Source organism: Gouania willdenowi, chromosome 24 (genome assembly GCF_900634775.1).
Source record: "Gouania willdenowi chromosome 24, fGouWil2.1, whole genome shotgun sequence".
Taxonomy (NCBI): Eukaryota; Metazoa; Chordata; class Actinopteri; order Blenniiformes; family Gobiesocidae; genus Gouania; species Gouania willdenowi.
Window position 1 is genome coordinate 25139471 of NC_041066.1, and position 23796 is coordinate 25163266.

Below are 23796 nucleotides of genomic sequence, written 5' to 3' on the forward strand. Positions count from 1 at the left end.
TTCAATTTGATGTGAATTTTGGGTAAATTAAACCAAGGGCCGAATGAGGGCCCCGTACCGCTGGTTGACTATATGTGTTTTACACAGTGTAATTATGTTTTGTCGTATATTTCTTGCACACAGTAATAATAATTGCTCTATGATGATGATGATGTCCAGCTGTCACCCCCCCGGCATTGGTCCGTTGATCAGACACCCGTAGGCACCCCCCCCCCCCCCCCCCCCCCCCCCCTGCAGAGCCGGGCCGGGCCGTGTCTGCAGGCAGCGGGACAGCAGCCGGTGGCCTGGGACCGGACCGGACCAGAGCTTTACAACCAACAACAACCAGTAGGTCTGTGTTTATTCTGATGGACTTGTTTGTGTTTGGGTTGTGGGTGAAAATCCCTGAAGGTAGCAGCGTTATGGAGCAGAGCGGGGGGGCATTGGATGGATGAGGATGGATGAGGATGGATGGTGATGTTAAACAATGAGAGTAAACTACAGGCTTTTTACAGCCTGTTTAAATTCATTTATTTATTTATTTTACAGCGTGTTTATAAACATTGCATCGCAGCCACCGATGACGCATTAATGCATTCGAACACCAATGTGTCTCATATCTGTGCATATTTATGTGTAACGTTTCCTCTAAAGGTGGATTTAATTGTATTTTAACTTAAACATCGTATTTATTCGTGTATATTTAGTTATTTTTTATCTGTTCTGGCAGCATGTGATTAAAAACCTAAAAACATATTATCGATCTTTAACCGCTCAGTGTGTGGTTTAAAGGCTGAACTGGTTTCTGGGTTTGTTTCTGTGTAAATCCAGGTTTATTTCGGTGTTTTAATGCGTTTCTGTGTAAATTCGCTCTTATTTTGGTCTTATTTTGGCAGTAGTTTGAGTTCCGGTTCGCTGAGCTCGTGCCTGAACACGTTGTCAGGAAGAGGGTGTGTCCTTTTGGAAGAGAGCCCAGCCAATCAGCGCGCAGTCCCGCCCACCCCCCCGAGCCGCTTGTTTACTACTCCAGGCCAGCGCTGATTGGCTGAACGGTGGGAAAAATCAGAGCTTTGTGCTGCGTTTGTGTGAGCAGGAAAAAATGGGAAAATTGATGATTCTCAATAATTACAGAAAGTTATTTTTGAATAATATGTTCAGACAACTTTATTCTCAGGAAATTTACTTTGATCTCCTAACATGTTTGGACTGTCAACTGCCAGTCTCCTTCAGAGGCGTGTGCGGATCGCAGATGAACAGAAGAGGAATGTTTATATGCTTTTTGAAAATGAAATAATCTATTTTTCAAAGTAACCACGAGCCATTAAAAATAGATTGAACACATTTTGATTTATTTATTATTGAACATGTAAAAACTAAAACAATACAATATAAAATAAAAATTAATTTCCAAAATAAGTCAAAAATACAAAGTACGAAGATTTCAATAAAACATTTACACATTCAAAAAAGCAGTAGATGAAGGCTGACTTATTTAATCCTCTTTTACCACCAATTTATCTATGAGCTAACTTATATATAAATACACACATATATATATACATTATACATAAACAGTCAATGTAGATACAGTAATATTATATATTACCCATATACAAGTTATAATTATAATATAAGTTACCTATATACATATGAACACAATGATAATTATATTAATTTCTTTTCAAGAAAATTATTTTGAGACAGTCCAGCTAGAGTGAGTTCATAATATATCTAGGGCTGCACAATTAATAGAATTTTAATTGTGATCACAATTTTGGTTGAAATGATTAAATTAATCTGATCATGGGCAATATTTACATTTAAAATATGTGCTCTGCTGCATATTGTTTTTAGAATCATTATATATCTAATCAGACACTTTCTCAACCATTTGGTGGATTTATGTGATCTGTAATTGTTTCCAATGAGTTGCATTTTATGAAAATACTTTGTAATAGTGTATTTATTTAGTTAAGCCTTGGTACATTTTAAATCATTGGGTTAATTAATTTTTTTTGCTATAATTTTAATTTAAAGCTTCATTTTTCACTGTAAACTGTTCATATATATTATTTTTTTGTAAGTAGTGGAAAATAAATACAGATTTATCCCCTAACATGATAAAAAAACAATTGTTATTTTAATTGTAATTATGACATTGATCAAAATAATCGTGCAGCTCTATCCATATCTCAGAAATTCTTCATCTAATCAATTTTTTTTTTACAGAGTATCTTAATTTGTTTTTAGATGGAAGTACTTGGGGATGTCCTGTAAATACTGTATATACTCTACTGTACGAGAGCACATGTTTAAAAACAAAGCTGCAGGGACGTCAACAGTCGTTTTTTATTGTTGGACAACTTTGTTTAGTTGAAACCTGTGTTTGCTGTTGGCTGCAGACAGGTGGGCGTGGCCCCGAGTCTCTCCAGCGTGCAGCAGCACCATGGCAGCTATGGGACCAGAGGACAGAACCAGAACCATACCAGGACTACCAGGACGACAGGCCTGTGTCTCCACAACACAGAGCAGTAACAACCAGTCCACTGTGGTGAGCAGAGACGCCAAACACATCAATCAGTTTTAGTCCCTGAAAAAAGAAAATCAAAGTCATGAAATTCAAAAACATGTTTCTAAACTCCAAATGTTGGTTTGAATTAAATTAATCTTTGTGTAAAGCAGGTGTTTTCAACTTTAAGGTCGGGGTCATGAGACACTGGGAGGGGGTCGCAAGATACTAAGAATATTTTTCAATTTCAGCCCATTTCTGCTTATTTTTACCTATTTTTACCTATTTTCATCACTTTTTATTGTCATATTTTTGCTCCTTTTAATGTATTTTTGCTACATTTCTATGACTTTTCTACACATGTTTCCACTTTCCAGACATGTTCAGCACTTTTATACTCTTTCTACCATTTTATCACCTAATATGTTGATCAATTATTGTCACTTTTAACCTCTTTTCACCAGATTTCATGATATTTTTTGCCAACTTAAACTAATTGTTCTATTATTGACATTTTGAAACTGGTTATAGTCAATTTAATTTTTCAGTTACAATTTCATTTTTAATGATCCATGTTCAATTACAGTTAAATTACAATATGTTTTTATCCTCAGAAAGTCAATTACAATTACATTCTGAATTCCTGAAGTTCGATTACAATTAATCACAATTACTGAGCCTGAAATACAGTAATTCATTTAATAAAAGTTAACCTTCTTCTTGTGTTAGCTTTCTGTTAGCATCTCTAATGCTAACAAGTCCTACATCAGCTGTAAAATACACTAAAAACAAATATCTATCATTAATTTATTTCTTATCTATTGATTACCTTGCTAGGCTTCCTAATCAATGAAAATATAGGTTTTAATATTTTTGGTGTGAGCGTCTGAGCCTTTTTTGCGTCACTATACCTGATTTAGATTTTTCTAAAATGTGGTAAATCTTGATATGAAACATATTTTAATAATTATTAGCTACATATGTGTAGAACTGTACATAGAACTGTAACATGGTTCTACAGTTTAGCGTTGTTTCTCCACGTCTCCAAAGTGCTTGTGCACCAGGTTCATAGTTCATGTCCCGCTACGTTTATTTTCATAAATCACAAACTTTGCGTGGAAAGCGTTGTTCACACCGTTTTGTGCGTGAGCAGCAATTATGAATGTCTTTCTGCTAAAAGCCACATATTACAAAGGTTCTACATGAAGGGACCAATAATGTTGGACATCATGATGTCACTTCCTGCCTCTTTGTCCAGGTTAATGGACCACTGTTAGCAGAGAGCAGGCATCACAGAAGCAAACCTCCATGTTGGAGCAGGGTTGCACCCACAACCCAACCTGGCAACATTACAGGAGATGGAGAAGCTTTGAGCAGGTGGAGAACATACAGACACAGAGGGATGTGATGTATGTGAACGTTAGGGGTTCTAATCCCACCAAACCTTCTGTCTGTAGCTTCCTCAGCCCAGAGTCTGTGGAGATGGACGAGATCATGGCAGCTATGGTTCTCACCACCCTGTCCTGTAGCCCTTTGGTCCATAACACCCCACAGACCGACCCAGGACCAGGACCAGGTCTGTCCCATCTCACTCACACACACACACACACACACACACACACACACACACACACACACACACACACACACACACACACACACACACACACACACACACACACACACACAGGAGGCTAAACATTTTCTGATGACCCCAAAGTTTATTAATAAAACATACTTTAATCAATAATCTCTTCTTAATCCATTAGTAGACATTTCAAGCGCCCCATTTAAATTCCAGGCGACCCCAAATAGGATCACTATCCCTGTGTTGAAAACCACTGGTCTAATGTGAAATACGATGATGGTTGAGGTTAATTTTGTGTTTATATTCATATTAGAAAAAAAAACTATCTGCAAGGCAGGAACTAGAATGTGTGATTTTATTTTTTAAAATGTCCTACGAGTAAATCATTTTGCTTTAATATTAAACTCTACTCACTAGTTTTTGTTAGTACACTCAATATCTCACTAGTACTACTAGTAAAATGTTAGTACTCTACTAGTACTACCAGTAAAATGTTAGTAGTCTACTAGTACTACTAGTAAAGTGTTTGTACTCTACTAGTACTACCAGTAAAATGTTAGTAGTCTACTAGTACTACTAGTAAAGTGTTTGTACTCTACTAGTACTACCAGTAAAATGTTAGTAGTCTACTAGTACTACTAGTAAAGTGTTTGTACTCTACTAGTACTACTAGTAAAGTGTTTGTAGTCTACTAGTACTACTAGTAAAATGTTAGTAGTCTACTAGTACTACTAGTAAAGTGTTTGTACTCTACTAGTACTACCAGTAAAATGTTAGTAGTCTACTAGTACTACTAGTAAAATGTTTGTACTCTACTAGTACTACCAGTAAAATGTTAGTAGTCTACTAGTACTACTAGTAAAGTGTTTGTACTCTACTAGTACTACTAGTAAAGTGTTTGTAGTCTACTAGTACTACTAGTAAAATGTTAGTAGTCTACTAGTACTACTAGTAAAGTGTTTGTACTCTACTAGTACTACCAGTAAAATGTTAGTAGTCTACTAGTACTACTAGTAAAATGTTAGTAGTCTACTAGTACTACTAGTAAAATGTTAGTAGTCTACTAGTACTACTAGTAAAATGTTAGTAGTCTACTAGTACTACTAGTAAAGTGTTTGTACTCTACTAGTACTACTAGTAAAATGTTAGTAGTCTACTAGTACTACTAGTAAAGTGTTTGTACTCTACTAGTACTACTAGTAAAATGTTAGTAGTCTACTAGTACTACCAGTAAAATGTTAGTAGTCTACTAGTACTACTAGTAAAGTGTTTGTACTCTACTAGTACTACTAGTAAAATGTTAGTACTCTACTAGTACTACCAGTAAAATGTTAGTAGTCTACTAGTACTACTAGTAAAATGTTAGTAGTCTACTAGTACTACCAGTAAAATGTTAGTAGTCTACTAGTACTACCAGTAAAATGTTAGTAGTCTACTAGTACTACTAGTAAACCCAAAAGCTTCACTTGTACTACTAGTAGAGCTAATGTAAATTAAAAAGGAGGGATTAGAACCAAATCCAGCTCTCTGATTGATTGGAATGTGTAGCAAGCCCAAATTTACTGCCCCCGCCCCCTTATTAGCATATAAGGCTAACGGGTGACACCTTTTGCTTCACTAGTAAAGTGTTCTCCTGCTCTGAGTATGTACTCTAAATGTGAGTACTAGTAGAGCTTCACTAGGGTTTTTATCACTAATCAGAGCAGATCTTTTATAGATCTGATCCAGGATTTTGTAAAACACTTTTTCTATGATTGAATTCTTTTCTGAGCTGTGACGATGCTCTACTCGTCCCTAGGTGGCGCTGCCTCCACCGTGGACATGGAGTGTGGTAACGGTGAGCTCTCAGACAGCGGCAGCAGCGGCTACTGGAGCTGGGACCATGGCAACGTAAGCCCCGCCCCCTCGCCGTCTGTCACTGAGATGGACAGCAGCCCTGACGAAGGCCTGCACATGGAGCTGGAGCAGGGGGAGGAGCTTCCTGTGAAAAAGCCAAAGGTGCGTCTCTGATGTTTGAAAGATGCAGACGCCTCCAGGGCCCTGACTCTGCAGTTCACTGCCCTTCACAGAGCTCCTTCAGAGGGGTGTACAGATGCCTGTGGCCCAGCTGTGGGAAGGTGCTCACATCCTCCGTGGGAATAAAGAGACACATCAGAGTTCTGCATCTGGGGTGAGCAGCTGTACCCACGTCATAGTACAGACATCAAACACCTTCATTTAGTCTTTATTAGTTGGTCTGTTAAAGTTATCCTCCACTGTTAGAAATGTGGCCTAAAAGCTTCTAATTAAAATTAAATTTAATGTTCTAATCTAACATTATTATGAATCATATTCATTTCATTTCCTTTAAAAATAGGACTATTTCACAGTTTTAGAGCCTGTGTTCCTCCATCTTTGTAATCATGTGACTGATGATGTCACACGGCTCCACTGCCTGTAAACATCCCATTGTTTTCTATTGGAGTGAAACATTCAGCCTGATTTATAGATCATTTAGTAGATTTGTAGGTCTTTTAGTGGCTTTTTACATCATTTAACAGCTTTTTACATCATTTAACAGCTTGTGCTGCTTTTTGATGCTCTAAAAATACAGGAAAATATGTCGATGTAAACCTCTTATGTTTACAGATAGAGGATAAACACAGTTGAGAACCAATAAAAATCTGTGACCACAGGGGGCGACAGTTCCAACTACTGAGGTTTGGTAGTAGACAATGAAGCAGAGAAGAAGAGCTTTCCTAAGGGACCTTTATTCTCCCTTAAACAGTGCACTGACACGCTTTGGTGGCTGAAGTTAGAGTAAATCACAGATTGTTGAATGACTTTCATTCAAAAGTTCTTTTTTTCTCAGAGTTTGTGTTCAAATAATGGGCATGAAAAATGGTGAATGTGGTTAAATTGGCAAAAATAAGGTTAAAAGTGACAATAATGGTCAACATATGTGACATTAGGTGTAAAAGTGGTGGAAAGGATTTATAAGTGCTGAACATTAGGGATGTCCCGATACAACTTTTTCACTTCTGATGATACCGAGTATTGGCCGATACTGAAATTGATACGATATCAACACAAATCATTCATACTTTTATGACTTATTTTGTAATGTGGAATGTTAGAAAAGGCTTGATCATGTGATGTTACTCAGAGAACAATAGTCAACAATTGGTTACATACATTTTAACCATCAACATAATATCTGTAGAGTGGAAAAAAATGTGTAGTCATTAAAGTCATTAAAATGTGATGTAAAAGTGTCAGAAATGAGTAATGTAGCAAAAATGCTTTAAAAAGAGCAAAAATATGGCAATAAAAAATTATGAAAATAGGTTAAAATATGGTGAGTTTGGTGTAGTTGCAGAAAAAGGGTAAAAATAAGCAAATTGTTTTTAAAATATTCTTAGTTTCTTGAAGGCATCTAGCGACCCCCTCCCAGTGTTTTCTGCTCTTTAGAACATTCTACGACATTAAATAAACAACAGAGAATCAAATGTTAGACTCTAGTCTACGTGGTGCCTTCAAGGACCGTTGGAGTTAATAAAACCTGTTCTACGTCCCACAGCAGTAGCTCAGACCATTCTCAGAGAGAGGAGGACTTCTACTACACTAAGATCTGCTCAGAGACCACAGACGCTGCCCAGCAGGCTCCGCCCCTGGCCACGCCCACTCCTGTTCCTCTGAGCTCGGAGAGCCACATCCCCCCAGCCCACAGACACAGGTCCAGGTCCAACTCCAGCTCCGGACCAGGCCAGAGCAGACCCAGTCCTCTCAGCCAATCAGCTCCCAGCAGCTTCTGGCAGATCCGCTCAGAGCATCTGTACCAGGTGAGTTTATTTAATTTATTTATTTTACCAGGTGAGTTTATTTATTTTATTTATTTTACCAGGTGAGTTTATTTATTTTATTTATTTTACCAGGTGGGTTTATTTATAAACTATAATATATAGTAGACAGTATATATACTATAATATATAGTAGACAGTATATAATATATAGTAGACAGTATATATACTATAATATATAGTAGACAGTATATAATATATAGTAGACAGTATATATACTATAATATATAGTAGACAGTATATATACTATAATATATAGTAGACAGTATATAATATATAGTAGACAGTGTACATACTATAATATATAGTAGACAGTATATAATATATAGTAGACAGTGTACATACTATAATATATAGTAGACAGTATATACTATAATAGACAGTATATACTCATTGAGTTTGTAGATGTGGGGTATTAAGAACACAGTATGGGGTTAAATACGAGTCACAGGTGAGACTAGTGAGGCTGATGAGCTCAGGAGCAACAGAAGGGGAGGGGCTATGACAGTATTCAAGTTTTTAAAGAACTTTTTTTTAAACTCAAGTTATTTTAATGTCTTGAAAATGTTAGTTTTACATTAACAGTGCAATTTCAGGTAAAATCAGAACTTGTCCAATGCATTTCTGAACCTCCAGTCAGGTTTTATTATCTGCGTACAGTCCTTCCAAATTACCTGACTGCTTATGTTAAAGCTTCTGTGTGTGTGTGTGTGACTGTTGACTTAAACAGGGTAAACATAAAACAGCATTTACCAACATTTAATTATTTATTTGAGCACATTTAAAAACAAACCTGTTTAAATAAAGATGGAGAATCACTCAATGTGCTCTGTTTCTTGGTTGCTGCGTAGTTTTAAAGGTAGGCCGACCCCCCCACCCCCTTCCCTCGCCCTCCAACGAGCCAATGAGATTCAACGTTGTTTATGCATGACAAAGCTGCACATTTCACTGGTGACCTGCGTTTACCCTGTGCTGCAAAGCCTGTAAATAGAAGCTTTGTGACAGTGAGAGAGTAAACCATGGGCGGGTCTAGGCTCTCACCAACCAGAGAGAGAGGAAAGAAGTACCACATGAACAGTTAAATGCAGTGGCTATCTGTACGCAGCGCCCCTATTTGGCGAGTTTACGTCACACGATAGGTCAGTCATTGGCCAGTTTAGGTTGCATGACTAAGACCAAACCTTACTCTAACCATAAAAAATTGTTGCGATATTGGGTTATAACCTAAGACGCTACGTACGTGTACCAATAGACACTTTCATAGTTTAACTGCACAGAAGTTAGAAATAACTTTGTATTGTTTCTCCTATTCATTCATGTATTTCCTGCATTTTTTAACACAACTGTGGAAAAAAAACTAGTGAGCCATGATTGTTCCGAGGTTTGGATTCTAGCATAAAGAAGAGGGTTATTTCTGTTTATTGATAATGTAATATGTTGGGACAAAGGTACATTTTCTGCTCAGGTTCAGAAAGGATATTTGCTATGTCTTTTCAGGAAACGCTTGAAAGCTAAAGCTCTAGCCTAGAAACTAGTAAGATTCAAAGATCTATCCTAGAAACTAGCGAGAGTCAAAGATCTAGCCTAGAAAATAGCGAGTCAAAGATCTAGCCTAGAAACTAAGGAGAGTCAAAGATCTAGCCTAGAAACTAAAGAGAGTCAAAGATCTAGCCTAGAAAATAGCGAGTCAAAGATCTAGCTTAAAAACTTGCAAGAGTCGAAGAGATAGCCTAGAAACTAGGGAGAGTTAAAGATTTTGCCTGGAAAGTAGCGAGAGTAAAAAAATCTAGCATGGAAACTAGAGAAAGTGAAAGATCTAGCCAAGAAACTAGCAAGAGCCAAAGATCTAGCCTAGAAAATAGCGAGAGTCAAAGATCTAGCCTAGAAACTAGCAAGAGTGAAAAATCTAGCCTGGAAACTAGAGAAAGTGAAAGATCTAGCCTAGAAACTAGCAAGAGTAAAAGATCTAGCCTAGAAACTAGCAAGGGTGAAACATCTAGCCTGGAAACTAGCGAGAGTCAAAGATCTAGCTTAGAAACTTGCAAGAGTCAAAGAGATAGCCAAGAAACTAGGGAGAGTCAAAGATCTACCCTAGAAACTTGCGAGAGTCGAAGATCTTGGCTAGAAAATAGCAAGTTAAAGATTTAGCCTGGAAACTAGCGACAGTCAAATATTTTTTACTTTAAATTTCCTATCCAGGAAATTTGGGGTTAAAAACAGCTTGGGGTGGGGGGACCACCTCCGTCTGGTGGTCCTGCTTGGCTGCTTCATTCTGTTATTCTGTATGAAGGTGGAGGACAGGAGTAGCACCAGAAACCAATCATTTTATTCTCCCTCTGAGAAGAATAAAAATTAGCAAAGTACAAAAGAAAGCTTTCAACACTGGATGAAATGAACAGAACTTAGGAGACAGGCATTATAACAGCAACCATTGTGGTTTAAACACTCAGCTAAAGAGTGAAGGAGGCTTGATTAGGAATGAAGAACACCTGAGTGGAAACAGGGGGGCTAATCACTCACAGCCCAAACACACTTATAATCACTGGGAGCAGAAAGACAAGAGTTACCAAAGCATGAATTAAATATGAACCAGAAGTGAAACTACAAAGTAGTAAATAAACTAGGACTCACAGACGAAAGTGAAACTAAAATAACTTTAATAAAACAGACTCTGAAAATTATTTCTGTTAAAACTATTGGACATAAAATGTTTCATCAGATAAATCCATAGAACAGGCTTCATTGATCAATACATTAAAAATCCAAGATGTAAAAGGTTGAAATTTTCACTTGAAGGTTTGTTTCATCTCCTCTGTAAACACCGCCACATTATTATTATTATTATTATTATTATTATTATTATTATTATTATTATATCATGTTACATTAGTAACAAATCCAACTACTTTTGCTCCTTTTAATTTACAGGTTTTAAATGTATTTCTGCATGTTGTAACATCATTTATGGTTTTCCACGTCACTAATAAAACTATATTATGTGTTTAAATGAGGCCATTTTTCTTTTCCATGTTTCCTCCAGGCCTGTAGTCCTGTCCAGATATCTGTGGCCCCCAGAAGCCCCGTCAGCCATGGATGGAGCCCCTCCCCCACCACCTCTGCGTCTGCCATCACCAACATCCCCGTGGGTTTTCTTTCCCACGTATTTAATCTGTATTACACAGAACACACGTGAAAGGTATGGAGGACGAGGAGTGCCACAATTAAATAAATACAGCATTCATTAACTCATTAAAAATGTCAATACTTATTAAATGAATCTTCACGCTTTCCAATCATGTCAGGGATCGATTTAGTTTGACTTGATGTGCAGGAAACCAATCAAGTGTTAGGACACGCCCCCACAGACTCTGACAAGCGAGTTTAACAAATAAAATGAATTCATAAAGTGATGCAACACCAGACCATGAGATAAATAAAAAAATAGTCAAATATTTATACTTCATACTTTTCAGAATGAAATAAAATGTAAAATTGATTTAATTAATTATTGAGATTTTAATTATTGAATAAACAGTATATTTTTCTTATTTATTGTGGCACTTCTCGTCCTCCATAGAAAGGAAGTTGATGGACAGTAAAAATTACAGCAGTTGTGTTTTTCATACGTGTGCACTGTATGAGCTCTGATGAATCCAGTGCTCTTTTCTCACGGTACTAAACTGTGTGGTTTCTCCTCAGACGGTGAAGCCTCGCTGCAGGTCCGTCAGCATTGGTGAACAGTGGCTCCAACAGAACAGGCTTCAGCCAATCAGTGCTCACTGCTCCTTCAGGTGACACGCCCACATTCTCCTCTCTGTTTGTGTTAAACTGTTATAGTTTGACAGATATGTAAAAAATATGTTTCACTTCTAGAAGAAAGCATGAGAATGTGAACATGGGTGTTTTTGAGTAAATATTGAATCCATTTTTAATGGATCTACACTGGAACACCAACGCTTCCCACTCAAAATCAAGAAATCCAAGATGGCCGCCATTGCCAATTTGGATATTTTGTCATAACTTTGGTTCCATGTGACATAGAAACATGATATCAGTGGAGCATTATATGTCTTCAGGTTCAAGGAATTAATTCCTATTTCATAAAATAGTGTAAATTGTGATCGGAGCAAGATCCAAGATGGCCGCCATTCCTATTACGAATTTCAATCTTATCATAACTTTGGTTCTGTTAGACGTAGAAACATGATCTTTGTGGCAAAATGTAGGTTTTTGGGGACAAAGATAGTTTGAAATACTGTAAATTTCATCCAGAGCCAGATATAAGATGAGCAACACAACACTTTACACATGGAAATAGTGAAATTGTGATTTATTTTGCAGCCACAACTGTATGACAACAATGACTTTTAAAAGGTGAATAAATTGATTCAAATCCACATCAAAACATTAATTAATATCTATTTTCGTTTATTTCTCAGGAAGATTATATCCATTGTGATCCTGGTGCATCAGCATTAATCTGATGATGTGTTTATTTTTGCAGCACATGTCAACATGAACAATGATTAAAGTCAAACTTCTGATGTAAATATCTGATTAATATTTAAATGAAGTCACAATTTCACCCTTTTCATGTGTAAAGTGTTGTGTTGCTCATCTTATATCTTGCTCTGGATTCAATTTACAGTATTTTAAACTATTTCATGACAATCCTTGTTCCCGTAAACCTACATTTTGCCACAAAGATTATGTTTCAAGTTCTAAAAGAACCGAAGTTATGGTAAGATTGAAATTCACAATATGGATGGCGTACGGTTATTTAATATATATCATTGAATTCCTTGACCCGGAAAAACCTATAATTCACCTCTAAGATCATGTTTCAACAGATTTTTGAAATTACAATTGAAATTATTAAGTATGCGATTACAATTATAATTGACCCCAACCCTGTTTTTTTTCTGCAGGCTTTTATTTTGAAAGGGAGAGTGCACCAACTTACCACAAATGTGATAATTCTGAGCCTGTATCACCTGTGACGTTAGAAACTTACAGATGTTTGGTTTGTTTGTTTTACAGGAAGGGTCGTGGGGAAGCAAAGAAGTGCCGTAAAGTGTACGGAGTGGAGCGTAAGGATCAGTGGTGCACCGCCTGTCGCTGGAAAAAGGCCTGCCAGCGTTTCCCAGACTAGACGACACACATGTATGGACGAGTAATGTCAGACGTTGATCATGAAGTTTTCCATCTGGTTTTGTTTGGTTTTTTCTCTCTTTAAGGAATGCAAACTAATGTTTCCGTATCTTTGTGATGTAATCCTGACAACTGAAGCCTGCCATGGTGCTAGCTGCTGACTGTCGTGCTCAAACTTCCAATATTCTCTTCCATGTTCCTGTAGCTCCACTCTACTATAGTCTGCTATGCAGTTTGCTCGGCTGTATTTTTCTATCCCAGTAGCTCCACAGTGGATATGATGTTTGTTATCTGGTGGTCTTTGAGTTGCGTACGAGTATTTTATACCTTTTTTAAGTGGTCTCCTTGGATTTCTTTTGTATCTTCATGTTTCCTGCACTTTGTCGGAAAACACAAGAATAAGCTACGCTCGGTTCACGTGGACCAGGTTTTCCTTCCTGCCCGTGTGTCGGCACATGACCAGTGTTAAAGGGTTAAACTGGTGACTAACGGCTGCATTAGAACGGTTAGTTTGGAAAAGCAATAAAAAAAGAGGAAATATATTGTTGTACACATTAAAAAAAGCACTGAGAATTTGACAGACTCGTGTTTTCTTTTGTTATCGTCTACACAATGGATATCAATGTATTGTCTGTGCATTGTGAACAAAGGCACACACACACACACACACACACACACACACACTTCACTATTAAGATGCAAAAGGAGCGACTGGAGGAACTCATCCTGAAACAAACCCTAAAGACGAAGCTTTGTTCTGGATGAATACAGATTGTTGCTTCCCTCTCTTTTTAAATAACTTAATACCAGAGGTATAAATAATACTGATATATCTACTCAAGTAGAAATAAACTGTACTCAAGTACAAATAAGTCATACATAAGTCTGGTCTGGTTGCCTGGAATAAAGCAATCTTAGGTCTGTTTCTGTTTAAACTTTGTGCGTAAATGAAAACGTAACTAATTGTTTTGTTTTAATAACACAACAAATGAAACGTTATTCTGTCCAACACTGTGTCGTAATCCTCGGAACATTTCTATACATGTTTTCTAAACATTAACAGTGAATGTTTCTTATAATTACCCAAGTTTGACGCAGAAATCCATTTTCTTTGGTAGTCAAAGTTTACATTTCATGATGATGCTGTTGCTTTTCTTATATTTAAATGCAATAATGTCAGAAAGATGGAGACTGAGACCTTGATCGATCGATTGATCGAACTGCTTTATATCCTACTGAAGGTCTTTATGAGGACATCTAGAAGGTTCCATAGGAGATCAATTATTTACACAGATCGCACCCTAAACTTGGTGATTTTCACTTGACAAATCCTGATGATTAGTTTGGAGAAGCGTCATTCTGCTGTGTGAACACTAGAGGGCACTGTTGTTCCTTCTCTTTTAAAAACGAATACTTTCTATTTCACTCAAATCTCTGACAAAATAAGAAAACCATGATTATTATTATCATTATTATTAGTATTCAGAAGCACAATGAATCATTTTTATTTGGACAGCATTCAGACAGCTATGTTGGTGGAAAGCATCATCGCTAATGCTAATGCTAACCTCTGACACTATAACTCACCTGTCTGAGTTCATCCTGAGCAGTAAATTAGACTCTTACACTTTAATCAATCTGTCCTGCTTTTAATCCACATTCATTCATATATGTCTGTTTCTACGGAAGAGGATTAGGGACAATTTTAATGGAGAAAATAATTTTGAACAAACCAAGAATAAAGTGTTGAGATTAAAGATGAAATATAATGTCAAGATTAAAGTAGAAGCTATGTTATATCTTCCACTTTTTCCATGATATTGTATTTTGAGTATTTTTGGCAAATTGGCAATATGAATGGTGGCCATCTTGGATTTCTTATTTGGTGGGAACGTTGGTTTTCCAGCGTGGATCCCATTAAAAATGGATTCATTCTCAAAAACACCCATGTACACGTTTTCATGCTTTCTTCCAGAAGTGAAACATCTAAGTCATCTTACATATCTGCTGGGCTATTCATTTTGTCTTTTCAACTTTAATCTTGACATCATACTTCAATATTATTCAAGAAATTTCAACCTAAATCACAACATTTTGATGTTGACCATCAAAATTGGCCCTAATTCACTTTTGTACTGTTCCATGTTTAGGGAAGTTTACTGAGATAAATACTCAGCTGTGTACGGTCGGGTTAGTCCTAAAAACAAGAACAGAGTTGTTAACGTAAGTGAACGTGTGTGTGTGTGTGTTTCCTGTGGTTTGCAGAAAGCATCCAAAGCAGGAGCCCAGGCCCATCCGTGCATGAGCGTGCACGATGCGTCCAGCCACTGCAGTAAAGGAGATCTCCACTCACATGTAGCCTCTCTTTATTACACACACACACACAAAAATATATTCCATTGCACTTCTCTAAATCTTTTATTTCACAGAATGGCAGAATGTAAATATGGAATAGGACATCAAAGACTTTGAACACACACAGAGCGGTGCAGTGAGGGGGTGGAGTCTGTCCTTTGATCACCATGGCGACATCACAGTTCAAACACTGACATCTTACAGTTGGTTTTGCCTCCAGACCCGAGACACGGGGCCGGTGGAGATCCTGCCGCTGCGGCTGCTCCTCATGCCCAGGTACTGCCTCAGCAGCTGGTTCACACGCTTCTGACTGTTCCACTTTCGGGCAGATTTACGGACACCTATGAAGCCGCCGTACCGCTTCTGCAGGGGCCTGATGGGGGAGCTGATCAGCTTCCTGTAGCTATGGCGGCCTCTCTGGAAACCGCCAAAGCGTTTGGACAAGGTGGCGCCCTCTGAGCTGTGGGGGCCCTCGTCAGCCCCCGGGCCCTCGGCCTCTGCATCTCTCTGCTCCCTGTCCTCCCTCTGGTCCCTGTCCTCCCCGAGCAGTTTGAAGGCCTCTCCGTCCTCTTCTGAGGATTCCAGCAGCGATGAGTCATCATACTGGAGGCTTCGTGGCTCAAACGTTGTCTCATCGGGGTCCGCGTCCTGGAAACGCTGGGCGGCTGCAGAACGTAGCAGTTCACTGGCCGAGCTCAGGTCCAGGGAGGCCACTTCCAGCTCCTCTGCCCTCCTCTTGGACACCGCAGGGCTGTTGGAGAGCTTCACGGCACGTCTGCACAGCTCCCATGTGAGCGAGGATGAGATCTCAGCCTCACACTCCAACAAACACACCTACAGAGGAACAGAACCATAGATCATGAGCCAAGGAACAAATAGACATCAAAGCACAGCCCTTAGCAGTCAGTCATATATTCCTATAGTTTAAAAACCACAGAATTTGGTTGAAAGTTGCAAAAAGTGGGCAAAAATGGACAGAAAAAGTGGAAAAAGGGTTCAAAGTGTCAATAGGGGCTTAAAGGTGGCAGAAATGGGCAGTTGGGGTGATGTAATTTTAAAAAATAGTAACAATTAGTTTAAACTGGCAAATACCGGGCATGACAAATGATGAATGTGGATAAATTGGCAAAAAATAATCATGAAATATGGTGAAAAGAGGTTAAAAGTGACAATAATGGGTCAACATATGTGAGTCTGTAAGGCTGTGAAATGCATTGGACTTTAAAGCTGAGCTACATGTTCTAAAGTTATGGTTCTAAAGGTTGTGATGATGGTTTGCTAACGTTCCTTAATGAGTGAATAAACACAATACAAACATGTCAGAGAACGTCACTAGAACCAATCCATCACCCTGTTGGCTTTTATCATCATCAATAATCCACAGGCCATAGAATTCTCAGGTTTCTGAGCTGCTGCTGACTCAGCACTTACTGGACCCCAGCCGCCCCCCACCCACCCTCACCCCCCCCCTCCCGTGTCACAGAAGTTAATGAGCTTTAGTTGCTGCTGTGTTCAGCGTAGATGGAAAATATCAGGACACCAAATGAGACGTCCATCATTTGGCAAACATGTCATCGACAGGAAGTGATTGACATGTCAGAATTAGAGTCCCTTAGTGACAAAGTTGGGGGGAGGGGGGTCTGCAGTGTGAGAACTTTCATCTCATGGTGGGGGGTGGGAGTCGGGGGCTTTAGTGGAACTTTGAAACACGTCACTGATGTGTGGAGTTATTTTGATGATTTACTGTTTCATTATGAGGGAACATGGCCGTCTGACAGCTCACCTCCATCTAATGGAGCACAGCAGATATGGATGAGAGGAACTTTACTTTCACACACATGGATCAGCCAGAACATTAGGACCACCCACTCAAACGCTGACATTAAGACCCCGTTTACACGTTTTCAAGTAAAAACACCAAAGTTTTGCATTGTTCTGTCTTTTTACACGGCAACGGCGTTTTGGTGCTTGAAAACGGAACTTTTCAAAAGCGGGCTCCACTTTTGAAAAAGCTTCCCTCTCTGTCTCCATGGTAACAGGGAACAGGGCCATGTTCAGAACCTCAGAGTGAGAAACACTGCCGGTGTGAATTTAACTGAACTTCTCCTACAAAGTGTTGATTTACTTCATCATCACTTGGATCAGTGGAGACATATTTCATTCTGACCAATCACAGAGCTGCATTAGAGCTAAAGATATTTGGCTTAATTTCTATCTTTTTAACGCAGACTATGCACGATAAATGAACGTGAGGTGATGTTTGGATTAGAGCGAGAAACATTCACTAATGTTTGTTGAGGAGGTGAATGGATGAATGTCTTCTGGTGTATGAATAAATTATGTTAAAAAATACATAAACGACTGGTTGTGTGTCACATATGTGTGTAGTGTGTGTAGCAGTTGTAAATCTCTATGTAGCGTCTGTAGATTAGCTTGAAGCTGTTATTCATGTTTGCATTTAGACGTAGAACCAGTGACTAGTAAATAAAGCTGAGTTATTAAAGAGCAGAGCAGTGCTTAGATGAGAAATATGGAACAATGGGTTGGAAGAAGAGGTTAAAAAAAAAGGCAAAAACCAAACTAGGCCCTTGTAGAGAGGGGCGGAGTTTTGGATCATGAAAAAAACTCTTCAGCAAACATTGCGACAAAAACCAACAAACGTCATTCAATTCAATACAACAGTTCGTTAGCACATGGATGGGTCTTAGGATGGTAGTTTGCAGGGTGGCCACAGGATGGCGCTGCCCTTACAGCTCGCCTCCTGCTGCCTCTGCAGGGAGGGAGGAGGGGAGGGGGCCAGAGGAGACGGTGAAGAAACAGGTTGTGTGTGTAAATATGGGAGTGAAGTGTTCAGTGTTGTTTGAGATAAGCCTGTTTACTGAGACTCTGCTATAGACTCTCATAGTTCTCCAGCCGATGACGTGGGAAGGCGTTGCCGTAGAGATGACCTCGAGAGTTTGTTAGCCGAGCCAGACCGCAGGTGTTCATGGAAAGTAAGGAAAAGGTCAGAGCGTCGAGTCAACATCCATCCATGGAGAGTGTGGAGAAAAACAGACCTTGACAGGCTGTTCTCATCGTTGAGATGAACTCTCAAAGATGAGTCCTTCAGAGAGTTCTGAGAGCTCGCCTAGCATCATTATAAATGTGCGCTGTGCATGGATGTGAATAGAGTCAGGATTAAAGAGAGATAGTGTTTATTCTGGTTCAGGTCGTATTCTGTGGGCTCAGGTCAAACTGTGGAGGTCTGATTAAAGTTCTACTCTGGCACTGATCAGAGGAAGTGTCTGAGCAAAACCACACCTCCATCTATTGGCCTGGCATGTTTACGACATGACTTTACAAGCACATGTGTAGAGACACTTCTTCAGATGTAGTAGCTAAGGTCTTTGTCAGTGCCCAATCCTTTTCACGTGCCTCATCGTTTCAGATCCATTCAACGCACGCGTAAAACGCGTCAACATCTGGTCGGCCTATTTTACGGCAATAAAATGTGACGTAGTTTACGTACATGCGTTGAAAGTATCTGAGGAATTGGGCACTGACGTCACCAGTCTCCTGGTGAATGCAGGAAGCGAATCGGAAAGTGAGGTTGGTGAGATGGAAAGAAGACAAACATTAGAATCCAGTTCCAAAAAAAAGAAAAAGGAAGCAAAGTGTCACGGTCCGGTGTGGGTGTGGACCCAAATGCAAGGAGAGACGGAGGCAGGATAGAGGAATAACGTTCGTGGAACCAGTCCATGTTTACTCCTCAAACAAACTTATTCAAAATCCAAACTCAAAAACAGGGGAACAGGACTAGACACAACTGCACACGAAGGGAGCCAACGAACCTGACAACATCACACAACGAACCAGCAACCACACTGTGACCAAGCACTCAGTTAAATAGTGAGGGAAGCTTGATTGGGAATGGCCCACACCTGAGTGAAAACATGAGGGAGCTAATCAATCACCAAGCACACAGACATCACTGGGGGGTGGAGCCACAAGCAGGAATCCCTGAAACACAGACAAGAGTTAAGCACAAACCAAATCAACAAAGACAGAATAACTAAACTAACCAACAGAACATGACACAAAGTTTGTTTTTCGTGAACCAGGGTCAGATTCCCAGGATAAAATATGTAGCAGTATAAAGTGTTTTATAAGCTCGTAGAGGAGGAAGTTCTCATCCCATCACTTATCGCCAAACTGATGCAGTTGGAGAAATACAACGTGGTGTGTTTGTGTGCATCACTCTTTGGAATTTAACTGAATTTATCCAACCGTGTGTGTGTGTGTGTGTGTGTGTGTGTGTGTGTGTGTGCATTCATCTATTGCTTCTTCAGCTTCATTAATCTGTGTTTAGTTCCACTTTAAATCCTCAGCCCTTCAACTTCAGCTGGAGTTGATGAAACAAATGAATCCCATTTATTCTTCAGATGTCGTTCAAATGAGATAAACTACACAGTGATATCAGTAAAACCTCTGGTGTCAAAGGATGAGAGGAAAGAGAGTTCCACCATCAACCTATCAGTGGAAATTAATTATCCTTTGTAAATGAAATGAGCTCAGCAGGGATTCAGCGTCAGATCAATGAAGCAATCTCAGTGAGTTTATGAGCCTGTGCGTGTGTGTGTGTGTGTGTGTGTGTGTGTGTGTGTGTGTGTGTGTTTATGCTAGTTTTCAGACGTGATGAACACTTTAACACTTTTAACCACGTTGTTAATTTTTAAGTCTATTTTCACACACTGTTGGGTTACAAAGATGCACATTATTATTTTATCACGACTCCAAGGTTATGGCTTTATTTCACTTTGTTGACTTTCTCAGTGGAGTTTACATGTTCTCACTTTCTGCACACTTTTAAAAACGTGAAAATTGTTTTGTGTCGATTTGTTGCTTTAAAGGATCCTCCATTGTTTTTACAAATGTGTCTTAAAATCTTCTAAATGTCCTTATTAGTAGATCTATGTCTAACAAATCACATTATTATGCACCTTATTTGTTTTATTGCTTTTTATAAAAATAGGACTATTTTACAGTTTTAGAGCCTGTGTTCCTCCATTTTGAAATCATGTGACTGATGATGTCACAGGGCCCCACTGCCTGTAAACATCCCATTGTTTTCTATTGGAGTGAAACATTCAGCCTGATTTATAGATTATTTAGTAGATTTTTCAGTCACAATAACAATGTGTGCTGCTTTTGGTTGATCTAGGAAAAGCAAAACATGTCGATGTAAACCTCTTTAGTCACAGAAAAAGGATAAAAACAGTTGTGACTGTGAATATATTTCCTATAATAACAGAAAAACAAGGCACATTTTAAAAATGTATTTTATTCTATCTCATTCATTCAGAAAAAGCTAAAGTTTTTTTTGCTTCAGTGAATAAAATAAGTTTTATATATATATATATATATATATATATATATATATATATATATATATATGTAATATATTTGTACATTTGTATTATTATTATATGATTTTATGTTTTTCTACTGTAATGTGTGCACTTGTATTTAATCCCTATTGAATTAACAATCTTATACTTAATTATTAGGTTTTCATTTCTCTTTCTTTCTTTATTTATTTACTGTTTAATCTATTTCATTTCTAAAATTTCTCGAGCCTCTGTAACACATTTTAATTTTCCCCCTGGAGTAATAAAGTATATCTGATAAATGCTACGTTGTGTTTCACATGGTTTAAACTTCCAGTGTGAGAGGAAAAGGCTCGTCTGGCTCTAGACAGCAGAACATTAGACACAGCGGGTTAGAAAGTGTGAGTCAGAGAACAATCGATGGGTTTGAAGGGTCTGTCACTACTGGGACACGTTCATCCATTCTACAGGACGCAAGAAGAAGTGCTTTTTCAACAGCTTGTCACCAATGTTTGATGAAGTAGATCAGAATCCTTTAAATTCAACTCAACCAATGTTCTCCTCCAGCTGACTCCAATAGATCCACAGAAAAACTGATGGAACTAATGCACAAAGTCCACTGAGTGGGACTAAAACATAATTACTACTCACAAAATAATCATACTGACTAGAAACAAAACAGAACTAGTGCAGCTCACCACACGAAAATCTAACAACGAGCCATGACAAAGTAACTATGGACAGAGTTGGGGTCAATTACATTCTTTCAATTATCCATGTTCAATTACAACTCAATTACAAAGAAGGTAGAGAAAAAAACGTACACTATTATATCAAGAATTTTTGCAACACAACTGTTTAAAACTGATACTTTTAGCACAGGGGGCGGGGCCACAAACATGTGACTGTATCTGATCTGAGGGTCACATGATCAACATTCATATCAGCATTAGAATAAAGATATATATATGATAAGAGCATTAACAGAAAATAATTATAGGGCTACTGTATATGTTTTTGTTGCCGTTTTGAATATTTTTGCAGATAATTTTGGTATTTTTCTTTTTTTTTATGTGTGTGCATTTTGTTGTTTTTCAGTTTTTTGGAGTAATTTTCTGAGTTTTGTGTGTTTTTTTTAAATATTTTGTGTGATTTTGTTGTTGTGTTGTGTGTTTTTATAGTCACTTTGTGCATTTTTCTATAAATACGTGTATTTTCTTGTTTTGCCTTGTTTTTTTGTTGTTCCTTTGTGTGTTTTTGACGTCACTTTTCACATTTGCTAACCCATGGCTTTGTCTGACGTGAAGGATCCAAGTATAAATGTGATCATATTTAAAATGCATACAGTATAGTCTGAGGTGGAACAATGAGATTGCTCCGTGGGTTCCATCTGCACACAATGACGAGCTGATAAAACGTGTCAGTCACCGCTGGGAGCTCCAGTCCATTACATTACTTCTATTACAAGTATCAGAAAGGTCCCAGCTGCATTATTATCACACCCACACACACACACACACACACACACACACACACACACACACACACACACACACACACACACACACACCACACACGCACACACACACACACACATATGCTAATGTTCTGATATCAAACAATAGCTGCTTTTTTCCAGGATGGAAACACCAGTCCCAGATACGAGTCGGCTTCTTTTCTTCTATAAATATTCACTGAGGTTGACTTACGTCGTAACAATGGAAAGAAAAGAATCCAAGACAAAATCCACGGTTTCATTTCTTTCTACTTTTACCTTTAACACAACCCATAATTTACAACCATAAAACTAACACAACACTAAATGTAATAGAGATCTGTCTGATTATCTTAATGCTAAATGTAGCCGTTTTATTATAAATAAGCAACACATTCAAACAATCCTGAACATAATGTAGATCTAATGATTGAATCATCTATGAGTGTAATTTACAGTCATAAATATTTAAAACTTTAGACAAAAATCAGGATTTAAACATTTAAAATGGGACATCAGTGGATTTATGTTGGTTTGTTACATAAAAGTATCCCAAGGACTGATGTGTGGTGGGAATATAGGTTTATATTATACAAAAAATGGAGATAATGTCAAAACCACTGTAAGAAAAAAAGACATAGCAAAGAAAGAAAGAAGAAACAAAAAGGAAAAGAAGAAGAAGAAAGAAATGTAAGTGTAACATTAACATTGATGCTAATGCTAATGCTCACCATGGTGTTGAAGTGTTGCTGCTGCAGGATGTGACTACAGGTCACACACTCCCTCTGACAGTCAGTGTGTGCAGGAACACACACACACGCCAGCAGCACCAGTACACACCACAGAGGGATCTTCATCGCTCAGCGCACACACACACACACACTCACACACACACACACACACACACACAGACAGAGACAGTAGGTGTGAGTAGATGTCAGTAGATGGAACCAGCTGGATGTCCGATCTATAGATGTTTATGGTCCAACCTGCAGTCAGAGAGAAAATATAGCATTAACTTTAATTTTTTTTTTCTTTAACATTTTTCCTGACATTATTAACATTAAATAAACTAAACACAAAGAAAGTAATAATGAAAACTTCAAAATGTAGCAGAAATAAAAAGAGCATAAAGTGATTAGACTACATTACATATGGACCAGGAACTAAATGCAATAATCAAAGATTTAAAATAATTTCCTTTTTGTTTTCTTAAGCTTTTTATCACATATTGCTAATAACATTCCTTTATTTCCTGTATTTTTTACTAATAAGTCTTTTCACTCTCTGGAACTGCACATGTGTGACCTGGGGGGTCAAAGGTCAGAGCGATATAAACATAAAGTTAATTCACTCTGTTGATGTTTCCAACCTAACAGCATTTATAATGTTATTCCAGAGATCGTTAGTGTTTATATTATTAATATTACACATATTCAGACTGGAGGAGGGACCAGGGTTTTCTGATGATGTCACTTTCTGTTGATCTCAGCACTTTTAAAAACTGATGGAGC

At 38.2% G+C, this 23796-nt stretch overlaps 2 protein-coding genes across 2 annotated transcripts; one reads left to right on the forward strand and one right to left on the reverse strand.

Annotated features, from left to right (window-relative positions):
* Nucleotides 1–230: 230 nt before the first annotated feature.
* LOC114457628 (zinc finger protein 395-like) lies at nt 231–13592 on the forward strand. Its single transcript, XM_028439617.1, has 10 exons — nt 231–327; nt 2382–2530; nt 3747–3865; nt 3946–4064; nt 5875–6074; nt 6146–6246; nt 7636–7897; nt 10956–11057; nt 11615–11706; nt 12956–13592. Exons 2-10 carry the CDS (start codon nt 2426–2428, stop codon nt 13065–13067), a joined length of 1212 nt encoding a protein of 403 aa, XP_028295418.1. The 5' UTR covers nt 231–327; nt 2382–2425; the 3' UTR covers nt 13068–13592.
* Nucleotides 13593–15431: 1839 nt separating this feature from the next.
* On the reverse strand, nt 15432–23254 carry LOC114457629 (proenkephalin-A-like). Its single transcript, XM_028439618.1, has 2 exons — nt 23014–23254; nt 15432–16255 (listed from the first exon to the last, which is right to left on the reverse strand). The coding sequence occupies exons 1-2, from the start codon at nt 23137–23139 to the stop codon at nt 15620–15622; spliced, it is 762 nt and encodes a 253-aa protein (XP_028295419.1). The 5' UTR covers nt 23140–23254; the 3' UTR covers nt 15432–15619.
* Nucleotides 23255–23796: the final 542 nt, after the last annotated feature.